At 41.6% G+C, this 24,971-nt stretch overlaps 2 protein-coding genes across 2 annotated transcripts; both read right to left on the bottom strand.

Moving 5' to 3' along the window:
* Positions 1 to 329: 329 nt before the first annotated feature.
* Positions 330 to 1,346, bottom strand: LOC124279236 (ankyrin repeat and KH domain-containing protein mask-like). The gene has a single exon (XM_046715047.1). It carries the CDS (start codon positions 1,344 to 1,346, stop codon positions 330 to 332), a length of 1,017 nt encoding a protein of 338 aa, XP_046571003.1.
* A 47-nt stretch (positions 1,347 to 1,393) lies between these two features.
* LOC124279237 (probable palmitoyltransferase AKR2) lies at positions 1,394 to 22,110 on the bottom strand. Its single transcript, XM_046715049.1, has 4 exons — positions 21,907 to 22,110; positions 20,576 to 20,658; positions 6,928 to 6,959; positions 1,394 to 1,863 (listed from the first exon to the last, which is right to left on the bottom strand). The coding sequence occupies exons 1-4, from the start codon at positions 22,108 to 22,110 to the stop codon at positions 1,394 to 1,396; spliced, it is 789 nt and encodes a 262-aa protein (XP_046571005.1).
* Between the last annotated feature and the right edge of the window lie 2,861 nt (positions 22,111 to 24,971).

Below are 24,971 nucleotides of genomic sequence, written 5' to 3' on the forward strand. Positions count from 1 at the left end.
TGATTGGTAAATACATATCATTCTGAGAAGTTTTGAATGTTCATGCTCAAATATAAATGTGACAAATCATTGAAATATATCAGCTCATCACTATAGCCAATATTGAAGTCATGTGAAATGATTTTGAAATCCAACCAGTTAGTGCGCAAAGAAGTAAATCAAGTGAGAAGCACATTTGGTGCCCATTTATGTGCCTATTCACGGCATTGATGATTAATACCCATATTTCATTTGAATGTCAACACCGAAGTCCAGTATTGATTAATCAGGGAAAAACGACGAAAGATATCTTTACTAAAACATTTCTTTACATATGTTAGACACTGCATTCAACATGGATCGTCCTCCCTGTACGGCCCTTCAACAATGTGTCGTGTGGAAGCATACTTCACTATATGTACATTTTCTCCTTCACAAGCCATATCTAGGATGTTATCACCAATACCATTCATAATTGTTAGATCAGCCTCATTCTCAACAAGTAAGAAGAAGATGGCCTCATGTCCCCAACGTGCTGCAATCATTACTGACGTGCAGTCGTCCCCATCCCGACTGTTGATATCAAACATATTAAGTGTGAGGAGGTACTTTACTATCTCAACGTCTCCCTCACAGGCCAAATGAAGGATGTTGTCATTATCATAATCAAGTAGTGACAGATCGGCGCTCCATTTCACAAGTAAGTCAAACACATCTTTACGTCCTCCTGTTACTGTATGCATTACTGGCGTCCAACCGTCCACATCTCGACTGTCGATGTCCACAATGTCATGTTTTAAGAGGTACTTGATTATCCCAACATTACCTCCTGTACAAGCTACATGAAGGGTGGTTTCTTTGCGATCACTTAAGCGTGACAGATCTGCACCTGCCTTCACAAGAACGTCAAATACATCCTTATGTCCATACTTGGCTGCACGCATTACTGGTGTCAAACCGTTGAAACCTTGACTGTTGATCTCAACAATGTCATGTTTCAGGAGGTACATGATTATGTCAACATTACCAACTCCACAGGCCATATGAAGTATGGTTTCTTTGTTATTACTCACTTGTGACAGATCTGCTCCTGATTCCACAAGAACGTCAAACGCATCCTTATGTCCACGAATGGCTGCTTGCATTACTGGTGTCCAGCCGCTGGCGTCTCGACTGTCAATGTCCACAGTTGTATGCTTCAGGAGATACTTGATTATCTCAGTATTTCCCCCTCTACAGGCCAAATGAAGGATGGTTTGTTTGTTATTACTCACTTGTGAGAGATATGTTCCTGCCTTCACAAGAACGTCAAACACATCCTTATGACCTTCACTGGCTGCTTGCATTACTGGTGTCCAACCGTCCATGTCTCGACTTTCAATGTCCACAATGTTATGTTTCATGAGATACTTGACTATCTGCACATTACCCCTTCACAGGCCCTATGAAGTATGGTTTCTCCGAACTCATTCAGCAATAACAGATCTGCTCCTGCTTCCACAAGTAAATCAAACACGTCTTTTCTTTTGTATAAAGCTGCAGTCATTGCTGGTGTCAATCCGTCGAGATCTCGACTGTTGATGCCCACAACATTCTGGGTGAAGACATATTTGACGATTTCAACACTTCCCCCAATACAGGCCAAATGAGCAATGTTCTTGTCTTCATCATCCAATAAAGACAGGTTGGCACCTTCCCTGACAAGTAGGTCAAACACTTCTCTATGTCCCTCCTTTGCTGCATGCATCACTGGTGTCATGTTGTCCTTCCCCACTGAGTTGATATCTGCACGGCCATCAGACAAAATGAACTTGACTCGGGCCAAATCTCCACCAATGCAGGCATCGAGGAGAGTTGTCTTAAATTCAGTGTCATTCCAGTTTTCTGAAGTAAGACATAAAATCATTCTTTTAATACAAAAAAACCCCGTCATATCCTAGAAAAATAATAGCGTATATGTAAAAAGCATGTATTACCATCTCCGACACCATAATTATATTTTTCGTCAACAAAAGAAAACGTAAAAAACACACACTAGAGGTGAAAGGATTTAAGATTTAAATTTGTTGACGATGCTACTTGCCCGTGCATGTACTTGTTAAGGATGCCACGGGTGGGGCAGGACACTCGGTATCATCGCTATTTGATTGTAAAATTTGAATGCATGGTTTTCTCACAGTGGACGTTGCATTTAGAAGCCATTTATTTAATGAGAAAAATGTAACAAAATGATAAAGTTATTAATTGTTACGGTGATTTCAGTCCTCTCCTTGAAACAGTTGGACAAACGCAAATACTCTGCGTGATTCCAATGAAAGTCACTTATTAGCCCTGCATTGGGTGGGATCGCTTACACGAAAGATCATATACTGGCTAACAGGGTTACTCCAGCAAGAGTAACTATATTTAATAATTTTACAATTACTTTCTATTTTCAAGGAAAAAACCCAGGAATGACATTGAAGCTTGTGTACGCATCATCCTTACAAATTCTGTTGATAAGGTGCCATTTGTAATCAGGTGAAGAGATATGAGGCTTATTCTAAACACATTGAAGAGTTATCTTCATTATTTCCAATATACAAAACTAAATTTACATAAACATAATGTATTTATTTTTCAAATCAAACTTACAAACGAGGAATGAATGAACCAATGAAACAATAAAAAAACACCAGAACTAGAGACTTCTTAAAAAAGAAAATAATAAAAAGTGTACAGACATAGAGAGCTGAAAAAGATCGAGTACAGATATTCCGAGTACCACGTGAATTGTATTGTTAGCCAAGTAATGCAGAGAGATTGTACAGACATCCCAAGGCGATCCTTCAGCCATGTCATGCTGTAAAAAAGTATGTCCGTTCAGACTCTAACATCGATTCCCATGACTGTCCTTCAGCACATAAAAGATAAAAACGATGGTATGCTTTAGTTTCGATCTAAAACTCACTTGTAGTTGCATTATAATGTTAATGCAGGTACACCTTTTCTATAACATCGTGTAACGGACTACAAATTTCCTCTTCCCTTGACTGCAATTGAGACACGGACCACCTGATCCGATGCCGAGCTCGTTGTCCACATGACCAAAGAGGTTAATCCCAGCAGACAAGTTAAGGATGCTATCTGTAGGATGACTTCGTGCCCTGTTGCAATGTGCTATTCCAACAAATTTGTGTCCATTATTTACGAACCACTATTAAATAGTGGACTGTTGCAATACCATGTGAACTTATCTGTCACAACCACATGCAAAGGAAAGTCAAGTGTTCAACTGAACAACGCGGCAACATAGACTAAATAACCATTGAGTGGCCCATTAAAGGTATGTAAATGGAAGAGGATTAATGCCGATAGTGATTCAACTTTTACATGAGCACATTTAACCTTTCACACATTCAGTTTGGCCAGTTCGAGTCTCCAGACACCTTATGTTTGGACAAGTCTTCAACTGACAGGAGCCAGATCGGACCTAAAACAGGAGCAAGCAGGACACATGGTTTCAAATATTTCTTTTTTCTGTATGTTACTGTAAACTGACAGACAAAAACAAAGTGACTTACACTTTCGTTTTGTTTTCATATTGCATAATTGGCAAATATATTTCGATTTTTCAACGGCCAGCCTTAGTCTTCATTTACAAACAGATAAACCAACCCGATATTGAACTATAAGGTTCTTTAAGGTTTCCGTCTTGAGTACTGATAATTAAATTTCAGGTTGGAGTAGGGTCTTGAAAGTTTTGTAATATACTATCCCAAAAAAGAAAAGCATAGGCATTTTGTATTTTCGAAAATCTATTAATTATCTATTGTGTTCAAACAATCGTCAAACTATGTAATGAAAGTGTTGATAACATTATTTTACACCATTGAACAAGTCAAAAATCGACTTTACCTGAAAATGTTGATCTTAATGAGATTAAAAAGGCATCGCCACAACGCAACAGAAATCACCTTCCAGTTGAAAATGTGCAGCAAAGAGCATGCACTGTCTGGTTATAAAAAGACATATTACTTTCGGAAATGGACATTCATTTTGAAGAAGTTTCAAGGAAAATCACTACGTCTTGACGCTGCGACACGGAACATCGTCATTGAATGAATGCACGCTGGAGATTATGAATCTTCTGTTGCCAGCCGTCTGAATGTTAGTCTGAGCACGATATCACTGCCTGCAGCTCGTTACAACCAAACAGGTATAACAAATGACCGTCCCCGTACAAGCACACCTCGAGTGACCACTGCAGCCCATATCGGTACTTCCGGGTACTACATTTCCACTTGTTTGTATAGTCATTACCTTCTTCTAAACTGATGGAAAAATTCATGTACTAAACTCTATTTGTGGACGAGTTATACATGTTTCAAAATACAACATTTTCGCAACATATACTAAGCAACAAAAGAAACGTCAGTTTGGAATTTTCCATCGCAGAAACGGATAGCTGTAAACTCATTTAATGTTTTGATTGTATATTTTTGACAACATCTCCAACTTTACCTGAGCAAAGACATTCCTTCCCAAACTCAGAATGGAACCCAGGAAATGGTCTCAAAAACACAACCTGATCTCGTAGATGGCACGGTGTTCTCCATGTTTTCCATGCAACTCATGCTGCACGTGCTGTTCACAAGGACCAGCCCTATAAAATGCACCCCCAAACCAGGTTGAAACAATCACATTACAACGTCAGCAGGATGCTGCGACTGCGCATCAGCTGCAGATGGCAGAACACGAATATGGCTACGAAGTGGCCAGCGTTACTCAGACCAATGTGATATGGAAAGAGACTCTCATGGGGAGGTGCAAGCATCATGGAATGGGGTGGAATAGGCCTTTCTCAGAGTGTGGTTCCAGGTGCCAATGGCCTTCGTCAATCAATTGGTGCACTCCATGCATAGAAGCTGTGCTGCAGTTATTGCCGCGCGTGGTGGTCACACTAGATACAAAAGTCAAGAGTCTGAATGGATTGCAAACGTTTACGTAATGTCTTGAAGTTGCGCTGAGTTATTCATTTATGTGTCAACATATTGTAAATAAATGTTTTTGATCCGCTTATTATGTCCATTTCTGTAATGATTTGATTACAGTGCCTATCTGATTTTGATAGTGCTGACGTTTTTTTGCTGCTGAGTATACTTCTGGGTTATGCGTTTCTTTTGGAATAGTATATTTACAGCGTGAACTATCCTTTGAAGTAGAATGCCATTCTTGGTAGTACATATGTATATGTCGATTTCTAAATTATTGTAAGAAACATCTCTACATTTACATCCAACTTACTGTCATAAGCATACCATGTGAAAAAAGACGGTTTTATTATACAATGACCTTGTGTTCTTTCCCATGTCATCTAAATGTAAAACCATTCTGAAGGCTAATTTGATAAGACGTTGTTCATCCTTGTGAAGTATTGTGGTTTGCATCGTTTGCATGATGTAGGCTAAGTTAGGACGACGTTGGTGATGCATATGAACGAATTTAAACCAATATTTTAAACATCTAATCTGATAATTAACATCACCATTAACAATACATACAGGAATCTCTTACATGCTAAAAAGTTAACCATCTTCAAACAGTCACAATGTGGATATCCCCACTACCCACTGGCCCCAATGATTGTATCTGGGTATCACAGAGCCCAAAGACTATAGTAGGTAACAAGGTCCCAACTGCATGGATATTGACGCTTATAAAAACTTTCTTTGCACGCATTGATGCATCTTTGGCACAGGATTTCAAGTTGATGTCGTGTGCAAACCAAATTTCTAACTGACCATCAAATAATCATACTTCTTTCAGCGTTGTTTGTAGTCTAACAATAATTACCTGACACTACAATGGCATCGTCTGCAAAATGTAACATCAAAACTGCTACTAAATCGGAAACATTTGGACGACAGGTTCACAATTTGAAGGTATCTAAATATATCATTTATTAATGGAAAACAAAAATAAGATATCGGGAAGGGAGACATTGGTGTAATGGTGTTAGCAGGGAAAGAATTCTTAAATGTAGCTGCTACAGAAGTGAATGTTATTTAGGTTTCTTTGGAATCGTCAACAGGCGCTGATTCCTTATGCAAAGGCTTTTGGGTTGAATGTATGGGTTGATGAGCTCCTTAAAGTAGTTGGGATGAATTCTAATCAGGCAATGAAAGTCACACAGATTTCTACGTGGCTGTGACAGGCAGTCGTTATAAGGCGTTAAGAACCGGGTGTTTCGTGTTTATGTTCAAGCGTTTAAAAGATATATATATGGGACAAAGTGTTCTGAAATGTTTGCAGTCTCTGGATCTTCTTCGGTAGGACTTAAAAGCCTTTTAGAAAAACATCAACTAAGTGTGTGTTTTCTTTGAGCAAAAGAGTCCAAGTACGTGTGTAGGTTGTGTCTAATGTGATGAAATGGCGGATAGTGCAAATGGAACGAGATGAAAGTTGCAGACCCTGCAGAGGTCATCAATACACTACCTAAATACACTCCCTCTTGAGAGAATATGATAACTTAATGTTGGCACTCCTGACACCATCAGTCTCTGTTTTCATCCGGTGAGCATTCCAAACAAGCGTAACCTTTTCTTGTCAATCAAATTTCAGCATCTGCTCCGTCATCCCTAAGTTTAAGTTCTTTGTACAGGTTTTTGTCTGGTTAAATGATCAGACAGATAGCAAGATTAGTAATTAATTGTCAGCAATGTGTATGCAATTTACAAAGGAATACTTGTTATGTGGAGGAACCATGGGGAAGGAGACAGGGGTCTGGATGTGAGAGACATCGTAAGTTGGATGCACTGCGTCTATGGTTGTGATCGGCCAGTAGAAAAGGGCAAACGACGTACAGTTACTTCCTCCAGTTCCTACTTGCAGCTTGAAGATCAGGAGAAGCTTCCCTTTATTGATCTCAAAAACAAACTAAGCAACACACGTATATGCAAAGCTTACCGTGGTCGATGGCGTGAGATGAAATACTCTGACTGAGCGGAACAAGAGAACTCAAAGCATCTTATGGACCAAGGTTTCATTAGCCATACTCACGCTGAACAGCACAAGAGTACCAAAAGCTTGTCGTGGTGTATGGTGTCAGACGAATCACATAGACTGAGCATCACAAGTATGCTCAAAGCTTCTCATTCCTCAGCTGACATCTTGGCCTTGTACGTGGCATTATTTGACATGAAATGGTGAGCTATGTGATAAAAGAACTGATTATGGCATATCACTTTAGTTTTTCACGTAGGATAGCCAGACTTTGGATGGCATTAGGCTTTGATAAAATACAATATCAAATTATTATCAGTTAGCGCTTTTTGCATTCTACAAATGTAGCCACCACTTACTGAATCTGAAAAGGCATTCAACTTATTAGTCCATTAACGTCGACTCTTTGGAATATTCTTCGACAGTTGGTTGCAGGCTGCTCACGATAAATTGTCCACAAGTAAGAAGGCATCTGTGATTATTCGACCATAAGGTTGGTACGTATAGTGGTATGATAGAGTTTGGCAGCAGCAAGCAATGGAATTTACACCATGATCTATCAAGTCCACTTTCGGCAACACGTTCCTATATCTAAACAATGTTGAATTTGAAATATAGTTGCTTTTTATTAACAAACTTTTGTCCGTGAATGTTACATATAAGGCAGCAATATCCTGAAAAACATGCAAAGTCTTTTATTCTGATTTGGTGGTGTCTAATTCTTTTATTTGGAACGCATTTCAAATCACTATCAAAAGATATGATAGGTTCAATGGGCTCTTTCTGGTGTAGACCCATCCATTAACAAAGGTTTATCAGGTAGTGTGACTTCTTGCAACGTGTTTAACTTTGTCCCTGTGCAATACCACGGTCCACGAAGTAGTGGTTATAAATCTTCAAGTCATTCTACCACTTACTGAACATCTTGCAAATCCGGCTCTACCTTGATGAGAGGACAACCTGTTCATTGATCCATGCGTATATATCATCTCGGATGGACTGTCTACTCGTTGGCCTGACTCAATCCTCAATATGCAATAGGAATCCTCAATAGGAAAGCTCCAACGCGTAAAGAATTTTGCTGCTACACTTGTCTCCAGATCACAGAAATACTCTCACATAACTCCTGTTCTGCAGAGATTATACTGGCTTCCCATATCAGACAGAATCCAATACAAACTCAATCTCCTTGTTTTCAATTGTTTCAATAACCTAGCTCCAAAGTATCTATCTGACCTGATCACCAGATATCAGCCTCACTGATCTGAAAATCTTGGTCTTCTTGTTGTCCCACGCATTATGTCCAGCACCAGATTTGGGGATCGATCATTCAGGCGGCAGCACCCATTCTCTGGAATCAACTTCCACTGGAGCTAAGGACAATACACAACCTGTAGATTTTTAAATCTAAACTGAAGACATACCTCTTTAAGAAAACATACAGTGTCTAACTTTTCTTTCTTGAGCTGTGTGGAGAGCGCTACTGAGCAGTACTTTTGGACTGGAATTGGCGCTATATAAATGTTTTCATGATGATGATGTAAAACGTCATAACAAAAGAATAGCAAGTCTTGACTATTTTCAGAAGCAAGTTATTATTGGCGTAAAGGGCAGAATAATTGTTGAAACTAAATAAATGAATCACTGAAAATCAGTGATCACACCAGACGTTCATGAAAAGTTAAAGCAATTCCTGCCATACCGGTAGCAGCCGCCATTCGCACACTTGGCCTAAAATAGTATTTACAGCCATTTGTTACCACTTGCCCTTTTTCTGTAGTCTCCAAGAAGACTTGCTCCCCTCTCGATGCATGTAAATACGACAAACCAGTCAGAATGTGCTTAAGGATTGAGGTTGTAATTGCTTAAAAGATCGTTAAAAACATATGTCGTTATGTTGACATTATATAGAGCATAGCTAAAAGAAATTGTGTTGTCTAATTTGACGTTTACATTTCACGTCACTGGGGGTACTTTACTCAAATTTCACTAGGTGTATGGCAACAATGTTAAACATGCAAGTTTAGGCAACTAGTAGACATCTCGTAAATTAAATCATGTTTGGACCCTCGACGATTTCGTCAGTTTGAGATTATTTTCAGCGTAGTGTTGTGTATTATTTTGGGACATATAACAGCTGGAATACATGCATATGTTATTTTAACTGCCTATCCACTAAAGAAATCCTATTTGCGATTGTTAAACCGTATTTAGAAATAAACACTTGGAATTGTAAAGTGAACAGGTGGAAATAATTACGTTAGAATATGGTTTCACAGTCATCATCATTGTGATCATTTAAAAAACGTTCAAATATTTTAAAAGCAGAAATTTTCGAGTGCTTCATTAATGTTTAGTATTGTTGGAATATAACAGAAATACAGTTGTCGTTCTTGTTTGAAGTAGTTCTGATGTTCATACGCCAATATCAAATCCTTCATCCTACAATGCATTCATATTTTGGACTTCTTAAAATGACTGAAAATCTCATTTTTCTTTACATGGATGTGACACATCTCTATACAACATTAGCATCTATATATAATGCCAGCTGTGTTTATTTCAACTAGATTGATGGTATGTATCCTCTAATGACCCACCTTTCATGCAAAGGCATTGGAAATTCTGGCTAGAAATGTTTGTAGACACAATGTTCAAATCTTGTAAACACGTAGAGATCATCATAGCCAAAATACCACACGAGAATATACAACATTGATGACAAACAACTCACACCAACTTACATCTGCCAAGTCCTTAGATCCAACAAAGTGCTGTGCCTTATTTGTAATCGTATCATGATCCATTTCTAATAGGTGACAAGTGAGTGTCGAAATAGTGTATTCAACAGATCGACAGAAGCCATTCTCAACACATTTGAGTTGGCATAAGTTGATGCCTATTTTCTTGAAGACTAACGATCTATAGGTTGGCGTATTTGGCAGTTGACAAATAGCCACATCAAATGTGAGGCACGTTATTAAAGTTTGGAACATGATCTCATGAATGACTGAATGCCACGTTGTCATCTTGCTGTTCACAGAGCTATAAAAGCGTACAACTGAAAATATCACGAGGACGTATTTGGACATGAAAAGGAACTGTCGCTGACAAGAATTAAATATGCAGCCTTTTCGCGATTATCATCTCTTTGTTTTCACATTTTGTATAATGAGAGTAGCATATGAATTCGAAAGGACATTAAATAGCTATTAGAGTGTTTTAGAGTTATATCTGGCTCCGTTAAGTAGCAATGATAAGGATACAGTGTTTCTTATCCTGAAACTTTTACTCTTGTGAAGATTTCAACTATTTCAACATAAAAGAAAAGCAAAAGAATCACTGATTTTGCATTAAGATAAACGAATTATTGTCCATTGTTTGTGATGTTAGATATTGATAAACAACAGTCACTCCTTGATTCTTCAGAATAATAATCCTTCAGCTACTGTAGTTTGACCTGCTTATGTAAAGCAGATATAGAACTCAAACACAGCATGATCCATATACACGTGCGTGTATTTGTGCTGGATCTATATCTGAACTACATGTTTATGGTCTAAAGACCATTTCCGTAAAACAAATAAAAGCAGGGTTTCAACCGCATTTACATCGTCAGATATCTATCTATAAGAATAGCAATGATGATGAGACGGATGAACACATTGTTGGAAGCTGTTAAAGAAAGTTACAAAACAACCTTATAATTAGGTAATGAAAAGTCCTGTTTCTTAAGAAGCATGTACTTGAATGTAACATGACAGGAAAGAGAACAAGCAATTCTCTGACAATCACTGATGCACTTCATCCGTTCTTATGTTTAATAGTAATATATGCCATATAACTTGATAGGGTGCAATCAACGAATGTAGAAGCCAAACGATATTTGCGCTCGATTTTCTTTCTTTCACGCTTGGCATTCATATTGACCCACACTCTGATGCTCCCAAATATAACCCTGATGGACACTAAGACATCATCGATCATGATTAATCTATGAATACACAATGATATCCAGAAAGTGGTCGTAGTTCCTTGTGATATGTCATATTTCAATTACACTCTGTCGGTAGAGTAGATATTCTGGTAGTTTTATTTAGTTGAATACCGGGATTCGAACATAGACTCTCTCAGAGTAAATCACCAAAAGGAAGCCTACTGGCCGAGCGGGTTAGATCGCTGACGTTGTGTGCTGCTGAGTAGGTGCCTGACTCATCTCAATATTACAAAGAGTACAAAACTCAGCAGCTCGCATTGTCAAAAAGTGTCCAAGAGAGAACATATCTCCCCAGTTTTACGAGCCTTACACTGGCTGCCCATAAGAGCCAGAGTGGAGTATAAAATCCTGAGTCTAGCCTACCAGTGCTATCAGGAAAGTGCTCCGGACTACCTCAATGAGTTGGTGACCAAACATGTTCCATCGAGAGCCTTACGATCAGCTGATCAACATCTATTGGTCATCCAAAGACGGAAACTAAAAGCCTTCGGTTAACGGCTCCTTTAGTTATAGAGCTCCAACACTATGGAACCAGCTGCCACACGAACTCAGACAAACAGCATCCCTTGATTCCTTCAAATGTGCCTTAAAAACACTTCTCTTTAGAAAATACTACACTGACTAACATATCCTCAAAAGATTCAACTATTTTATGTATAAATGTTTAATGTCTTGTAGCACTCCAATCATCTTTATATGTAGCACTTTGAGCATACATTTTTGTATCGAATCCAGCTCGGTATAAATACACATATTATTATTATTAGGTGTTGGTTCGAATCAAACTAATAGAATCTGATCTTCACTGAGAAAGTATAGTCCCAAATATTACATGTGTTACAGGATCAGTCTAATTCACTCAAAAGACAAACCTTCGTTTTCCTTTCAATCGTATTTGCAATGATGACATTTGTAAATCTGTATAACATATGTGACACATACAAATACCTTAACTACTGTATTAAATAAGGGCAGGCTTCGTTCTAGTTGTAATTCCATCACAACACATTACTCCCGTCAATTCAACAGTTTTAAAACTTCGGGGTGTTCGTTTGAAAATATCGTTTCTAAAAGCAAAGCTACTTTAGAAATATTGTTTGAGGTTTGGAACATATTTTGTGTATACTTTTTGCTTCTCTGAACCAGAGCTACGCGTTAGGCTTCAAATGAAATTAAGAGACTATCAATTCGGTCTAACATTCATCTAATTTCCAAACACAGTACGTTTATCTCCTAAGTAACCTTAACAAGTGTGCACACAAGTATCATGATGATAAATGTCACTGTATATTTAGAGAGAGATAATATGCATGCGATATATACATAGAGACAAGTTGAGGACCTCCCATGTTAAAATGCCAGTGAACATTTAGTAGTCACAAACGGTGACAGGTCCATTAGTATAAATATATCACTATTGTCTTGTCAATGTGTGGCCACAACTCATGAAACAACACAACAACAATGAAATCTGAACGCCACAACACAACAAAACATGCACGTGCATCCTAACAACAATAATATTCCCAAATGCAGTATGATCATACGTGATAATTTCCCTATTTAATTTGCTGTTCTCCAATGGTTTATCATTACCGTGAACAATGGCACACAGACTTACTCCCAGGAATATCCTTCCCTTGGTTCCTTTCGGAGGAAGTTCAGTGATAATTTTGGGGATGTTTCTCACATGATTGCATGTTAGACTTGTTGATGCTACAGGGCAATCTCCCAGGTGAACTTACATCCGTGTTATAGTGAATTCGTTAATTCTGGTGTTCTTGTATTGCCAAATGATTATTCTTTGATATCTGTCCAATTTTGCACACGTCCACTATATCATGATTATTGGATTATCATTTGTGGTTCCCCGACATCTAAAAAGACTGGAAGGGGGGGGGGGGGGTTTAACTTTTTTCTCTATGTATATATGAATGGTACTACTCTGCTATTCTCCAGAGTTTTTAAACGATTCTAAACAAACAACCTCCACCGAAAAGAAAGATTATTGTTTCTTACGAAGCTGGTGTAAGCGTCATATTGAATATGCTTTATCTGATGTATTGATGGTATTACGTTGGTAATGTAGCAAAGAAATGAATGAGTGATCGAACGATTAAAAAGCGAAAGAACGAAGATATCACATTTTCATCATGTTCACCTATTCCCTACCACTTGAGGAATAAAGCATGTTCTGTCTGTGTCGGTCACGTCATTCAAACAAGCTGACATTATACAATCCGCACTAGAATTCCTTGTTTGTGAAATATTTTACTGCATTTGGTTTTATCACAGTTCTACTGAAGAAACGAAATGTTTAGACAATCAGGAGTGTTACCATAGAGATATTGAGAGATGAAGATTGTGTTAATCATCATTACCTGTATTGTGAGAAACGTGTAAAAACATGGATAGATGGAAAAGGTGGAGTACCAATACTTCCGAGTACAAGAGAGTTATTTGTATTATTTGTATCACATATAGACTCCACGCCTTGATACACTAACAAAGACTATCACACACATTATTAAATATGAATCACGCTCTAATATTGAACCTATATTTAACCTATAGTCACAAACACATACAAAGGCAAGTCAAGTGTGCAGTTCAACAACACGGGAACACAGAGTACAAATCCATTTTGTTGTCTCTTCACAAAGGATATATTTTCTTTCAAGGACTGACTGACTGAATTTGGTTTTACGCCGCTTTTAGCAATATTCCAGCAATATCACGGCGGGGGACACCAGAAATGGGCTTCACTCATTGTACCCATGTGGGGATTCGAACCCGGGTCTTCGACGTGACGAGCCAACGCTTTAACCACTACACTACCCCACCGCCCCTTTCTTTCAAGGAATAGGTTTGATGTTGACGTAGGGTTTTAGAATTAAGCTTTGGTTTACTCGTCACCCCGACATACTGATTGAAGTTTTACTTGCTGCAACATTTACCTTTTACACATTCAGTTTGGCCAGTTCGAGTCTCCAGACACCTCATGTTTGGGCATGTCTTCAACTGACAGGAGCCAGCTCGGACCTAAAACATGAGCAAGTAGGACACATATCTTGAGCGTATTATACCATCCATTCGTATATTTCTTTAGGCAATAAATGTGCAAGTTCTAGTACAGATGCTTGGAATCTCATTATGCAGATACTGACGACAATAATAATGGACGAGTACATGATCTGGGTGTAACATCAAAAGCATATGGATTCAGAGCTGGAGGTTAAGAAAAGGTGGGAATTAGAAGTCAGCGTTTGTAGAGATGGTTTCTTCTTGGCCTCATTTTAAAGAGGGTGGAGGTTTTGCGGTTGGGGTGGGGGTGAGGATTTGACCACTTGATGGAAGCAGGGAATGAATTCTAAACTGACATTGCTGCATAAGTGTATATCATTTGATCAAAGGACTTGAAAGGTTTTAGTTGACATTTGTCAGCAGATGCTGATTACCCTTGCAATGAGCTCCCGAAGTAATGGACGGGTCAAGCATTGGAAGTCGCTCAGAGAAACTATTCTGTCTTTGCCTTGACAGGCAGCCGATACAAAGCTTCAGACCTGGGTTGGTATGTTCATGTTTAGATATTAAAGATATGATACATGCTGACGTGTCCTGATTTTTTGCAATCTTTGACACTGTACGTCAGTAAGGCATAGCAAACCTTGGAGAAAATTAAAGATTTCACAGTCAGTCTGATGACAGAGATGAAAGTAGCAGACTCTGCAGGGGACTCTGGTGGTGTCATGGGCAGGTCTGTCTCCAGATACACTTCTTCCTGATACACTATACTTTAATGATGTTTTATCCAGATTCTTAATTAAAAGTATGACTTTACACATGTTCTCAGGTTTGGAGACTCACGCACAAAGTCTTGTCACTTGGAACAACTATGAAAGGTTTCATGTAGGAAAGTGAAACTTTGAATCACATCTTGGGGTTATTACAACTGATGTCAACGATTGTGATTAGACATAATGTTGTGCATTCACAGAGGTAACGATAGCTCCAAACAACAAGGAAAAACATCCCTCTCCACACACAAACGCGCACACACCCTCCCTGAAAACAAAACAAAGAAGCAAAACAAAACACACCAACACAGTAAAACTTACATTGGCTAAGTCCTTAGCTCCAACGAAGTGTTAGGTCCCATTCGTAAACGTATCATGATCCATTTCCGATAGTTGACAAGTGAGGGTCTGATATTGTATTCAAGAGCTTGACAGAAGCCACTTTGTATACATTTGAATTGGCATAACTTGATGCCTATGTTCTTGAAGACTTCCGAACGATAGGTCGACGTATCTGGCAGTTGACAAACAGCAACATCGAATGTGAGGCACGCTATTAAAAGTAGGAACATATTCCCAGGATTGACAAAACGCCACATAGTCATGATGTTATTGTAAAGCCATATTAGCTAACAACTGAAAACATGTTCCATGTGGTAGAACAGGCGAAAAATGAAATGGCAAAGACAACAATTAAATATGCAGCTTTTTCACGATGCCGTCCATTTATATATATTTTAACCGTCTGTGTTAACGTGATTATGTTTGATACATGTAACGGAGCAATTCAAAAGGAAATCAAATCGCAATTACAGTGTCTCAGACTTCCAGCTGGCATTGATAAGTGCCAACTCTAAGAATAAAGCTTCATCGTATCAGAGATTCAGCTTTATCTCTTGCGGGTAATTCGACCATAAAATTGTCAAATGATAGCAAAAATAGCAAAGATACACCAAATGTGATTTTGCATTAAGATAAAGGAATCATTGTTCATGATGTCAAACATTAATATAATATGTAACAGTAATTCAGAATAATAATCACACGGCTATGTTTTGCGTTGCCTGCTTTTAGTAAGTGACTGAGTGAGTGAGTTTAGATTTTCCGACGCTTTTACCAATATTCCAGCAATATCACGGCCTTGGACACCAGAAATGGGGTTAACACATTGTACCCATGTGGGGAATCGAACCTGGTCTTCTCCATGACCAGCGAACGCTTTAACCACTGGGTTACCCCACCGCCCCTAAAGCGTATTAATTGATACTAAAATTAATTGAACATTGATACTAAACATATGCATGTTCAGCGTTTGAAATGAATTTTTATCATCAGAAAATAGCACCGAGGATGAAATCTCTCAAAGTCATGAACGTCTCTACTCTACAGAACGCCTTCAACATGAACAGATATTTCGAAATGCATAACTATTTTACTCTTCAAAAGATACAAAATATTAGAAATAACATGTTTTCAACCTGGATGACTCACAACTCGTGAAGATCCGGGTTAGAATTGGTCTTCAGCAACCCATGCTTGTGGTAAGAGGCGACTAACGGAATTGGGTGGTCAGGCTATTGACTTGGTTGACACATGTCAACGTATTCCAATTACGTAGATCGATTGCGTAGATCGATCATCACTGACTGTCTAATCCAGACTCGATTATTTATAGACCGCTGCCATATAGCCGGAATATTGCTGCCTGAGGCGTTAAACTACAACCAAACTAAACACAATATAATATGGGACATTGTTGGGTGTATGATACGCCTCTGCATGGTAATGCACTCGGACATTCTTGTTGACATGAATATATGTATACCCTTAAGCATTCATGTAACGAACATACTCAGAGAATCATCTTAGCCAAATGCGTTGAAACGAAATTAAAGGTACACACTTGAAGCAGCATCAGGTTAAGAATGTCATTATCATTCCTATAATACATCGATGAGAAATCACTGATGTAACAAATATACATTAAGAACCTGGGGCCGTATTTATTAGAATAAAATAAAATCAAAAGTTACTCCTAAGTGTAGAAAATACTGAAAAATTTTCTTAACTCAACAAAATGGCGGCCGCTAGACAACGCATCCCTCACCTCAGAAGTTTTCGACAACGTAAGGTCGTTTTAACTTTTTACGATGACAATGAATTAGTGAAAAAGCCGTTTTGATCGAGTGGGGATCAAATATGTGACAGATTTGTTGAGAGAATCTTTGCAATCACCCACAGAAAGAAATTACGCTATAGCACCTGAACTGAAAATTGCCATCACCTTACGCTATTTAGCAACAGGTAAACGTCACAGTCCACGATCAGCTGTGTCATTAATGATACATTGAATGCTTTAACATCGCCATCTATCGTGAAGCAGTTCATAAAATTCCCAGTTCATATGCGTGAAATACAAAGAAAACAAGCAGCGTTCATGAACATAGCAGGTTTCCCAGGCCTCAGTGGTGTCATTGATGGTACACACGTACGAATAATTGCACCGCGAGATCATGAGGCAGAATACGTGAACCGAAAACATTTTGGATGTGATCGCGAGGTGGCCTGGTTCTACCCATGACGCTCGCATATTAAACGAGAGTGGTGTAAAAGTGCTGTTTGAGAGGAGCTACATGCCCACAAGTTGCCATCTACTCGGAAACAGTGGCTACCCCTGCAAACGCTGGTTACTAAAGTCATATTTGAGACCTCAACCCGGCCCCCAGACAGATTACAACAGGTATGATATATTTCCTTGTATTTTTTACCTTGTGATCTGTAAACGATAGATAAGTGTGCTCAAAACAACCATTATAACGAACTAGCCTACATAAAAACTACATTTTACCTACCCACAGAGAGTTTTGACGGATATGCACACATGTTGAGCCTGTCATGAAAAGGGCACGGTCTGCAACATCCCCTTTAACTTTATTGGTTAGAGTAATTTCCCTTTCCTTGTGTGTTTCTTCTAAAATCCTGCAGGATAATCCCAGAAATAAGATCATTATTTCTTGGATATTAATCAAATTGTAACACAAGTTGTTATTACTTTACCCTGCATCATCACAAAAGTATACAGGACTTCACTGCAATCCAGTTATCAATATGTAAATTTTTAAATACATACCTTTGCTCCCATCAAATTAAAAACGAAATTTATTCATTAAATGCAGGTGTCATTTTTCTACAATATAATCAATATCATGAATCATTGCATCTATTAATTGTTTCTTTTCACAAATATCCCATATACAGAATGTAATTAGAATAATATTTTATTTGCCATTAAAATAGCTTTGTAAAACCTGAAATAAGATTGGTATGGACTATTAGCGTAAAGTCACTGCACAATGTAAATTCCAACTTCTCTTTGATAATGACATATGTTCAAATTTCATGTTTCCTATAAGGGACAGAAATATAAAACACTGTCAATAGAAAATGATTTTTTTTGTTTTGATTTTATTTCAGAGCACACAAGCACACACGATCTGTTATAGAAAGGGAGATTGGTCAGCTGAAGCGAAGGTTTCATGTTTTGCATGGTGCATGTGTTTGTTATGGGTACCTTGCTTTTTGTTAACACTTAGCATCATCATTATCTGACAACGAATTTTGAATGCATGAATGCCTCCCATCGCATTGACCAATCCAGTGAGAGGTCACAATATCATTGTACAATACGTAACGATTTCACTATACATAACATCCTGGGATTTTACCTGGTGCATCGGTGGTATTTGTGCACAGGTGAAGAGATATGAGTCAGATTGTGAATATCTACATGAAATAATATGTTATTCCCACAACTGAAATTAACCTTAAGCATTCCGTCGATCGTCTCTCCATGTTGGCCATTGAATCTCGCAACTATGGCTTTACTGCGATGAGCTCCGGCCGTGCCACGCCTGACTTGGACGCCGTGCTTGTCTAGCAGTTATGACACGGCACCCATGAACTCCCATCCGGGATCGACTTGCAGCTTTGTTGGGCATGTCAGCGGACTGCGCTTGTATATGCACTCGAATCCGCGGGCTACTTGGGCCGAGTCTTTCAAGTTAAGGGTTCCGCTTCTTTGTAGCGGCTGGCCACGTCAACGACTGTTAGGGCATACTTGTACCTCTTGTTGTGTGGTAGGAACAGGAGGTCGGCCTGGTGGACGCTTTTGGGCGTCGGCACACCGAACTTTCGTCTAGTCACGTAGCGTGGTGCTGGTAGGTAGATCTGCCACAGGGCTTGTTTTCCCATCGACGCTTTGGCCTTGTCCGGGGATACTTTCGCTATTTTGGCAAGCTTATGTATGTGTCCATCAGCGACAGGGACGTCTTGTTTATCTTCAGTCCGTATATTCTGTGTCCTTCGCTTCTCAGCGTATTCATCCGATGCTTGAAGGTGCGGGCACACTCTTACCGAGGACCTTTTTGTTAACCATGCTGTGCATGGCATGGCCCTTGGGGTAGTCGCTGGTGTCATACAAATGGATGTGCTTCTTCATGTCCTCGTACACGTCCTCGGTTCGAAGCTCCATCAGCAGGGAATCAGTGTCCGTATACAGCACTTCGCACCTGTCGCCGTACTGCTTCTTGTGCTCGTTGTAGTAAAAGTCGTACATCAGGTGCTTGGAGACGTCGAGGATGCTCATCCCTGCGTCGACGGGCCGGTTGAATTTGATGTGTCTTTTCCTGATGTGCAGGGCCACCAGATCGTCGTTGAATATCTTGCTCCGGTTGAATGTTGGGCTGGCTATCAGTCTCTTGAGCTTGTCTTCCTCTTTCAACCAGACCAGCTTCATGGTCATGCGTTTCCTCAGGTTCTCCATCGTCTTACCGAACACCGAGTTGTTCATGAGCTTGTAGAGGTTCTTCCCAAAGTCACTGGTGGCCAACTTTTGCGAGGTCCGTGTTCATTCTGATGTAGGGCTCCATCCAGGGGCTTTGGTCGAACTTGAGCACCCTATGAATTTTAGTCAGCCTCATACCCAGCGACAGGTACAGCTGCAGGTTGTGATAGTGAATGGTGTACTTGGGTTTGGGCATCAAGTTGGGTACGAGTTTTTCAACGTTGGCCGGCTTATTACCCCCCAGCAAGTTCCGTTGGTAGTCAGACATCAAGTCCTTGTCCACCATCAAACGTTCTGGAGCCAGGGGGTAGCCGTTGTGTGACTTATGTAATGCCACTGGATACTCGAAGTCCACTTCGAGTATGTAACCCTTCCCCGAATCCGGCGGTATGCTCATGACGTCTATCTCAGGCACCCACTCGAATCCCCCGGTGGGTAGATACTGGCTCATGGCCCAGCCATACAGGTTGTTGGCGTCGAGGTAGAGGATGTGGGTGGTGGGCTTACTAGAGTCGTAGCCCTTCACGTACTCGTTGTTGGCTTTCGCGTAGCGTTTGGAAGCCATGGAGATCCCACCTCGCAATCCTTTCTCAATGAACAGGTGCATGTTGTAATCGGTGAGGAGTTCTAGTTTGACCCCAGTCTTTTTCAGCAAGGCATCCCAAGAGAGACCGGGGCTGGTGTAATACCATGTGGGGTTGAGTTGATACTGCTTGAAACACGTCTTTCTGAACGTCTCGAACACGTCAGCCAGCAAGAGTACGTCTGTTCTCAAGTACAGATCGGATGATGGGGGGTAGTCAGGTCTCGGCGAACTTGGCCCAGCTGTCCATGTACTTGTAGGGGTAAACACTCTTCTTCATCAGCAGGGGCCGAGTCTCGGCGTCGGTGTATTGATTGGTGATGGGGAAGGTATCGTTGGCCTTGACCAAACTGTCGAGAGACAACAGCAGGAACTGAACTGAGTCTATGAACCTCAGGCCGTTCAAGGAGAAGGAGATGCATCTCTCCATTTTGTTGGGGGTGCACGTCAGGTTGACGTCGACCCTCACGATGGCCTGCATGATCAAGTGAGAGTCGTACCCTCTCAAGTTGTGGAAGACCACGGGAATGTTGATTCTTTTTGGGTTGATTCTGAGATTGAGGTTGCACGGGCTGTGAGCGGCGCCTCTGTACTCACCGGTGATGTGGCAGTGATCTCTCACCGAATCGCCGTTCAGCGGGCCGTCACACACGTGGCAGTTAGTGCTGCAGCCATGAGCTTGCCGGTTGGCTTGGGTCATATGCATGGGAACGACGATGTACAACCTCTTCCTGATGGTTTTTAATTCTTGTTGCAAGCACATGTGAAACTTTTCAGCCGCGTCGGGACCCCTGTACACCACAGGAGCGTTCGTTTCCCTATGTATCCGAACCCACAGGCCTCGTGCCCCTGTGTTTTGTGCGTGTTGGGGGCTGGCCCGATGTCAACGGGTTAGACGAGGGCTTTGAAGTCAGGGTAGATGGCGTAGACATCTGGTTCTTGTGGTTGTCGAATTTTAGGGTGTTGTCGCCTTCCTTGGGCATGTCGATTCGTATGGCCGTCTGCCCCACAACTAGGCAATCCTCCTGGTGTGATTCCAGCAGGTTTGCCTGGGTGAAGCCGTGCAGGCACCGTTCACAGAAGTGTCTCTTCTCTCTGCGTGCCGATTGGTTGTACAATAGCCTGCTGAAGTGTTTTATCCACGCTTAGTGATACTTGTCACCTCGCTGGATCATGAATATATTGATCACGCAACGACCCTCCATTGGGCTGATCCTGTGCACGATCGTTTTGTTGCCTTCGTGCCTGAAGACGTTGATGGCTATGGGGTTCTGCTTTTCGATTCTGGTGACATGGGATATGGGGGTGGGTTCGTCTATACCATCCCAGTTGAGCCCATCGTCTTGGGGATAGCTCAAAGGTCTGTTCGAATTAACGTCGGTCGGAAACAAGACCTGATAGCTACCCTTATGCAATCGTCTCCTCTGTTCTTGACGTTGACCATGGCTTGTCTCTTCTTGTAGGGGGGTAAGTCTAGGTACGATCTGCCTCTGAACGGTACGTATTTAGCTATGTAAAGATAGACCTTATTGATCTTGTCCACGGCCCACCCAGACCCCCTGTGCGTGTAGCGTTCCTGGTACTCTCGTATCTGCTGAAGCGAGGTGTCGATGGACTCCTCTACCGTCTCGGGTTGAGTCCCGACTTCTTGTTTACCCCGGAAGTAAGGCTGAACGTACTCAATGGCACCGTCCGTCTGCTGTTTATCAAGCGACATCTTTGCCGTGATTTTAAACTTGAGACTTCCCAGGTCGTTCAGTTCCTCATTGTCAGCGATCAGAGGCTTGACGTCGCCAATGTCTATGTTCTTGTCTACATTCATCCGCCAGCCTCTCAGGTAGTTACCTACAGCGCGTTCAGTGCACACGAACTGTAGATTGACGACTCTGTGCTGATGCAACAGTTCGACGAGCTCTGGCTTTCTCATGAGGGAATTACCCGCCAGCCCCAGCTCTTTCGCTTGGAGTTTGAGTTTTTTCACTGTGGGTGGTCGTTGTATGGGGGGCGTGCAACAGTGCAACTAGCCCGGCTTTCCCCAGGCGGTTATAACCCGCCAGCCCCAGCTGCTTAGCTTGGAGTTTCAGTTGTTTCATCGTTGGAGGGGGTTGTATGTCGAGTAAGCTAAACAGCTGGGGTTTCCTCAATCGAGAGTACCCCACTACACCTAGTTCTCTCACAATCTGCCTGAGCTCTCGGACAGTAGACATTGTTATACTCAGGTGTCTAAATGGGTCACCGGAAAGGGAGGTAACTCCTCCAACCTTAATACAAAAATAAAGCGCGCTAGTGGAACTTTGCCGTGAGCAGGTGGAGGGCTGGTGCCAGTAGGTCCACTTCAGCGTCGAAATCGGCTATGCTTAGGTAGACCGTTCTGCACTCAACCCGCTTGGGGAAGCAGTACAGGTATTCCTGTATACTTCGCAATGAGGTGTTGAGGTACTTGTCTAGTTCAGGTTGAGTCGCGATCTTTCGCCCACCTGTGATGGGGAAAGTATACCTGACGCCCCCCTCCCCCCATGCTATTTCCAATGTGAACCGAAATTGGAAGCGCCCCATCGCTTCAAGTATACCGGTGATCCGAGCATTAATGGCGACGATGGATATGCTCTTGGCGTTCATCTGCCAGCTTCTCAGGTAACCTTTCGGGGTTATGGCATGCACGAACGCAGGCATCATTATACCTAGGTGTACACAGTATTTAATTGGGCCCACACTTCCATCCTGTGGAGGCGCCTACATTTCGTTTATGTAGTCCTTTTTTCCTCTCGTAGATAAGCTGGTGCCGGACTAGGTTTGCCCCGTGGGCTTTGCATAGAAAGTAGTGGCATTTAACTCCGATGCCGATGAAACACCTCCTGTAGAAACAACAGTACCCCTCGGTCCTGCATCTCCTACCACAAGTCTCGGTCTTCCCTATAAGCACGTGCTGGCATCGATACGGCACAGGTCTCATACTCATATGGGTATCAGGTTTAATTGCTTTGCGATCAATATAGTCGCTGATAGGGCTATCACAATGAATGCCAGTTCTCGGTCCTTTTGCCCCGGGGAGGGTGCCTAGAATTGGGAGAGTGTGGGCTCATCGAGTGGTTCGAGCTGTTTGTCGGTCATCAGGCAGTATTCTTTCGCAGCGGCATCGACGTCCTTGAACGTTCCAATAGCATGGTTCTCACGCTTGAGTCGTTCATTAATGTAATCGAGTCTCTGCATACGTTTCTTCACGTACTCAGCTTGCGCCGCTTGCAGTTGCTCCAAGGCTATGTTGTGCCCTTTCCGTTCTGCTTCTATCTCTAAAACGAACGTTTTCCCCTCAGACATGATGTATATAAGATATATATTAATTATAACATAATATGGGGGTTGACCTCTAATTGGGGTTGCAGGGTTGGTGCTGGTTGTGACCTATTATATAACATGAAGAGAGCCGCGGCAGCTGCAGCAACTGTGCCTATCCACAGAGTATAGTTACTCTTATGGTGCTTGGCTAGGCCCCCTTTTCTACGGCGGCGACTCTCTTAGGGTTCTTCTGCTTAGTGCCTTGTGTCGGTGTCAGGGGTTTCCTCCACCTGCTCCTGTGTTGGGGTCGGAGTCACTTCCTGTTGGGAAGCATCTATCTTGTATACTATTACTATTATTGTTCCCCTCTTTAAATTGACAATGCTTTGCCATGATAATCACCGCCGTCACCGGGGCTAAGAACATGCTGTATTTGTGGTACAGCACGCAGCTGATGGCGCTCAAAGCGTGTTCGATGAACGGGTCCTTCTAGAGGTCCTCCCACAAGTAAAGCCGGCGTTCCGGGGGAATGGGGAAGAGGTATGATGCCAAACCGGTGTGGATCTGCGTCATGGTCGACCCCATAGTCTTCGTCATCTCGGCCCGAGCCGGGTTTGGTATCTCGCGTACAGCTTATCGATTGCATCGGCAGGTAGTTTCTGAATCTTATCAGGAGCATAGTCCCCAAAGTATTGTTTGGCTTTGCAGCTGACCGCTAGGACTACCAGCTTCTCCGGCTTGTCATCATTCCCCTCTCGTCCCGGCACCAACAGTTGTTCGAGCAGGTCGTTGCACTCCATCCTATAATGTAACAAGCGATTCTTAACTCCAATGATATAATAGTCGATGCACGTGAGGCATAGCGAGTTGAAGGTTAGGTTGCACACGATGAGCACTTCACAAGCTGACATATATAACTGTAACCTTTAATTGCTAAGCCATTGCTAAGCCATTGCTAAGCATTACACAGCATTGCTTGGCAATGCCTAGCACTTGGTAAGCCACGGGTTGGTCGGTCTTGAGCACGAGCCTAGCATGCTTCGTCTCGGCTAGCTGTCTCTTCACCCGTTCCCATTCTAGTTTGCTCATCACATCGTTCTCCCTCAAGCACTCCTCGAACGAATCCCTGTCCTTGCAGTGGAATAAGGCTACCCATCGGATCTGTTCCCTGAGGTCTTTCAACACCGAGTTGAACTTCTGCATCAGCAGCAAGACGCTGTGCTTTGCATGCCGGCCGGAGAAGGCTAGGTACGATAGCATGTCTCTCTTCTTCATTATCTCCTTGTTAGCAAATGTCCAGGATGAACAGCGTCGACTCCCCCTTGAATTTCTTATGGTAAGCCTTTAGCCAGTCCTGCAGGCATGTTCCCGGGTCGACTCCGAAGGTCTTTCCGTGTACACCCGGGAACATGCCTGCAGGACTGGCTAAAGGCTTACCATAAGAAATTCAAGGGGGAGTCGACGCTGTTCATCCTGGACAACTGCTAACAAGGAGATAATGAAGAAGAGTAG

The sequence above is a fragment of the Haliotis rubra genome, unplaced genomic scaffold (genome assembly GCF_003918875.1).
Source record: "Haliotis rubra isolate DU_JTF1 unplaced genomic scaffold, ASM391887v1 Scf248, whole genome shotgun sequence".
NCBI lineage: Eukaryota > Metazoa > Mollusca > Gastropoda > Lepetellida > Haliotidae > Haliotis > Haliotis rubra.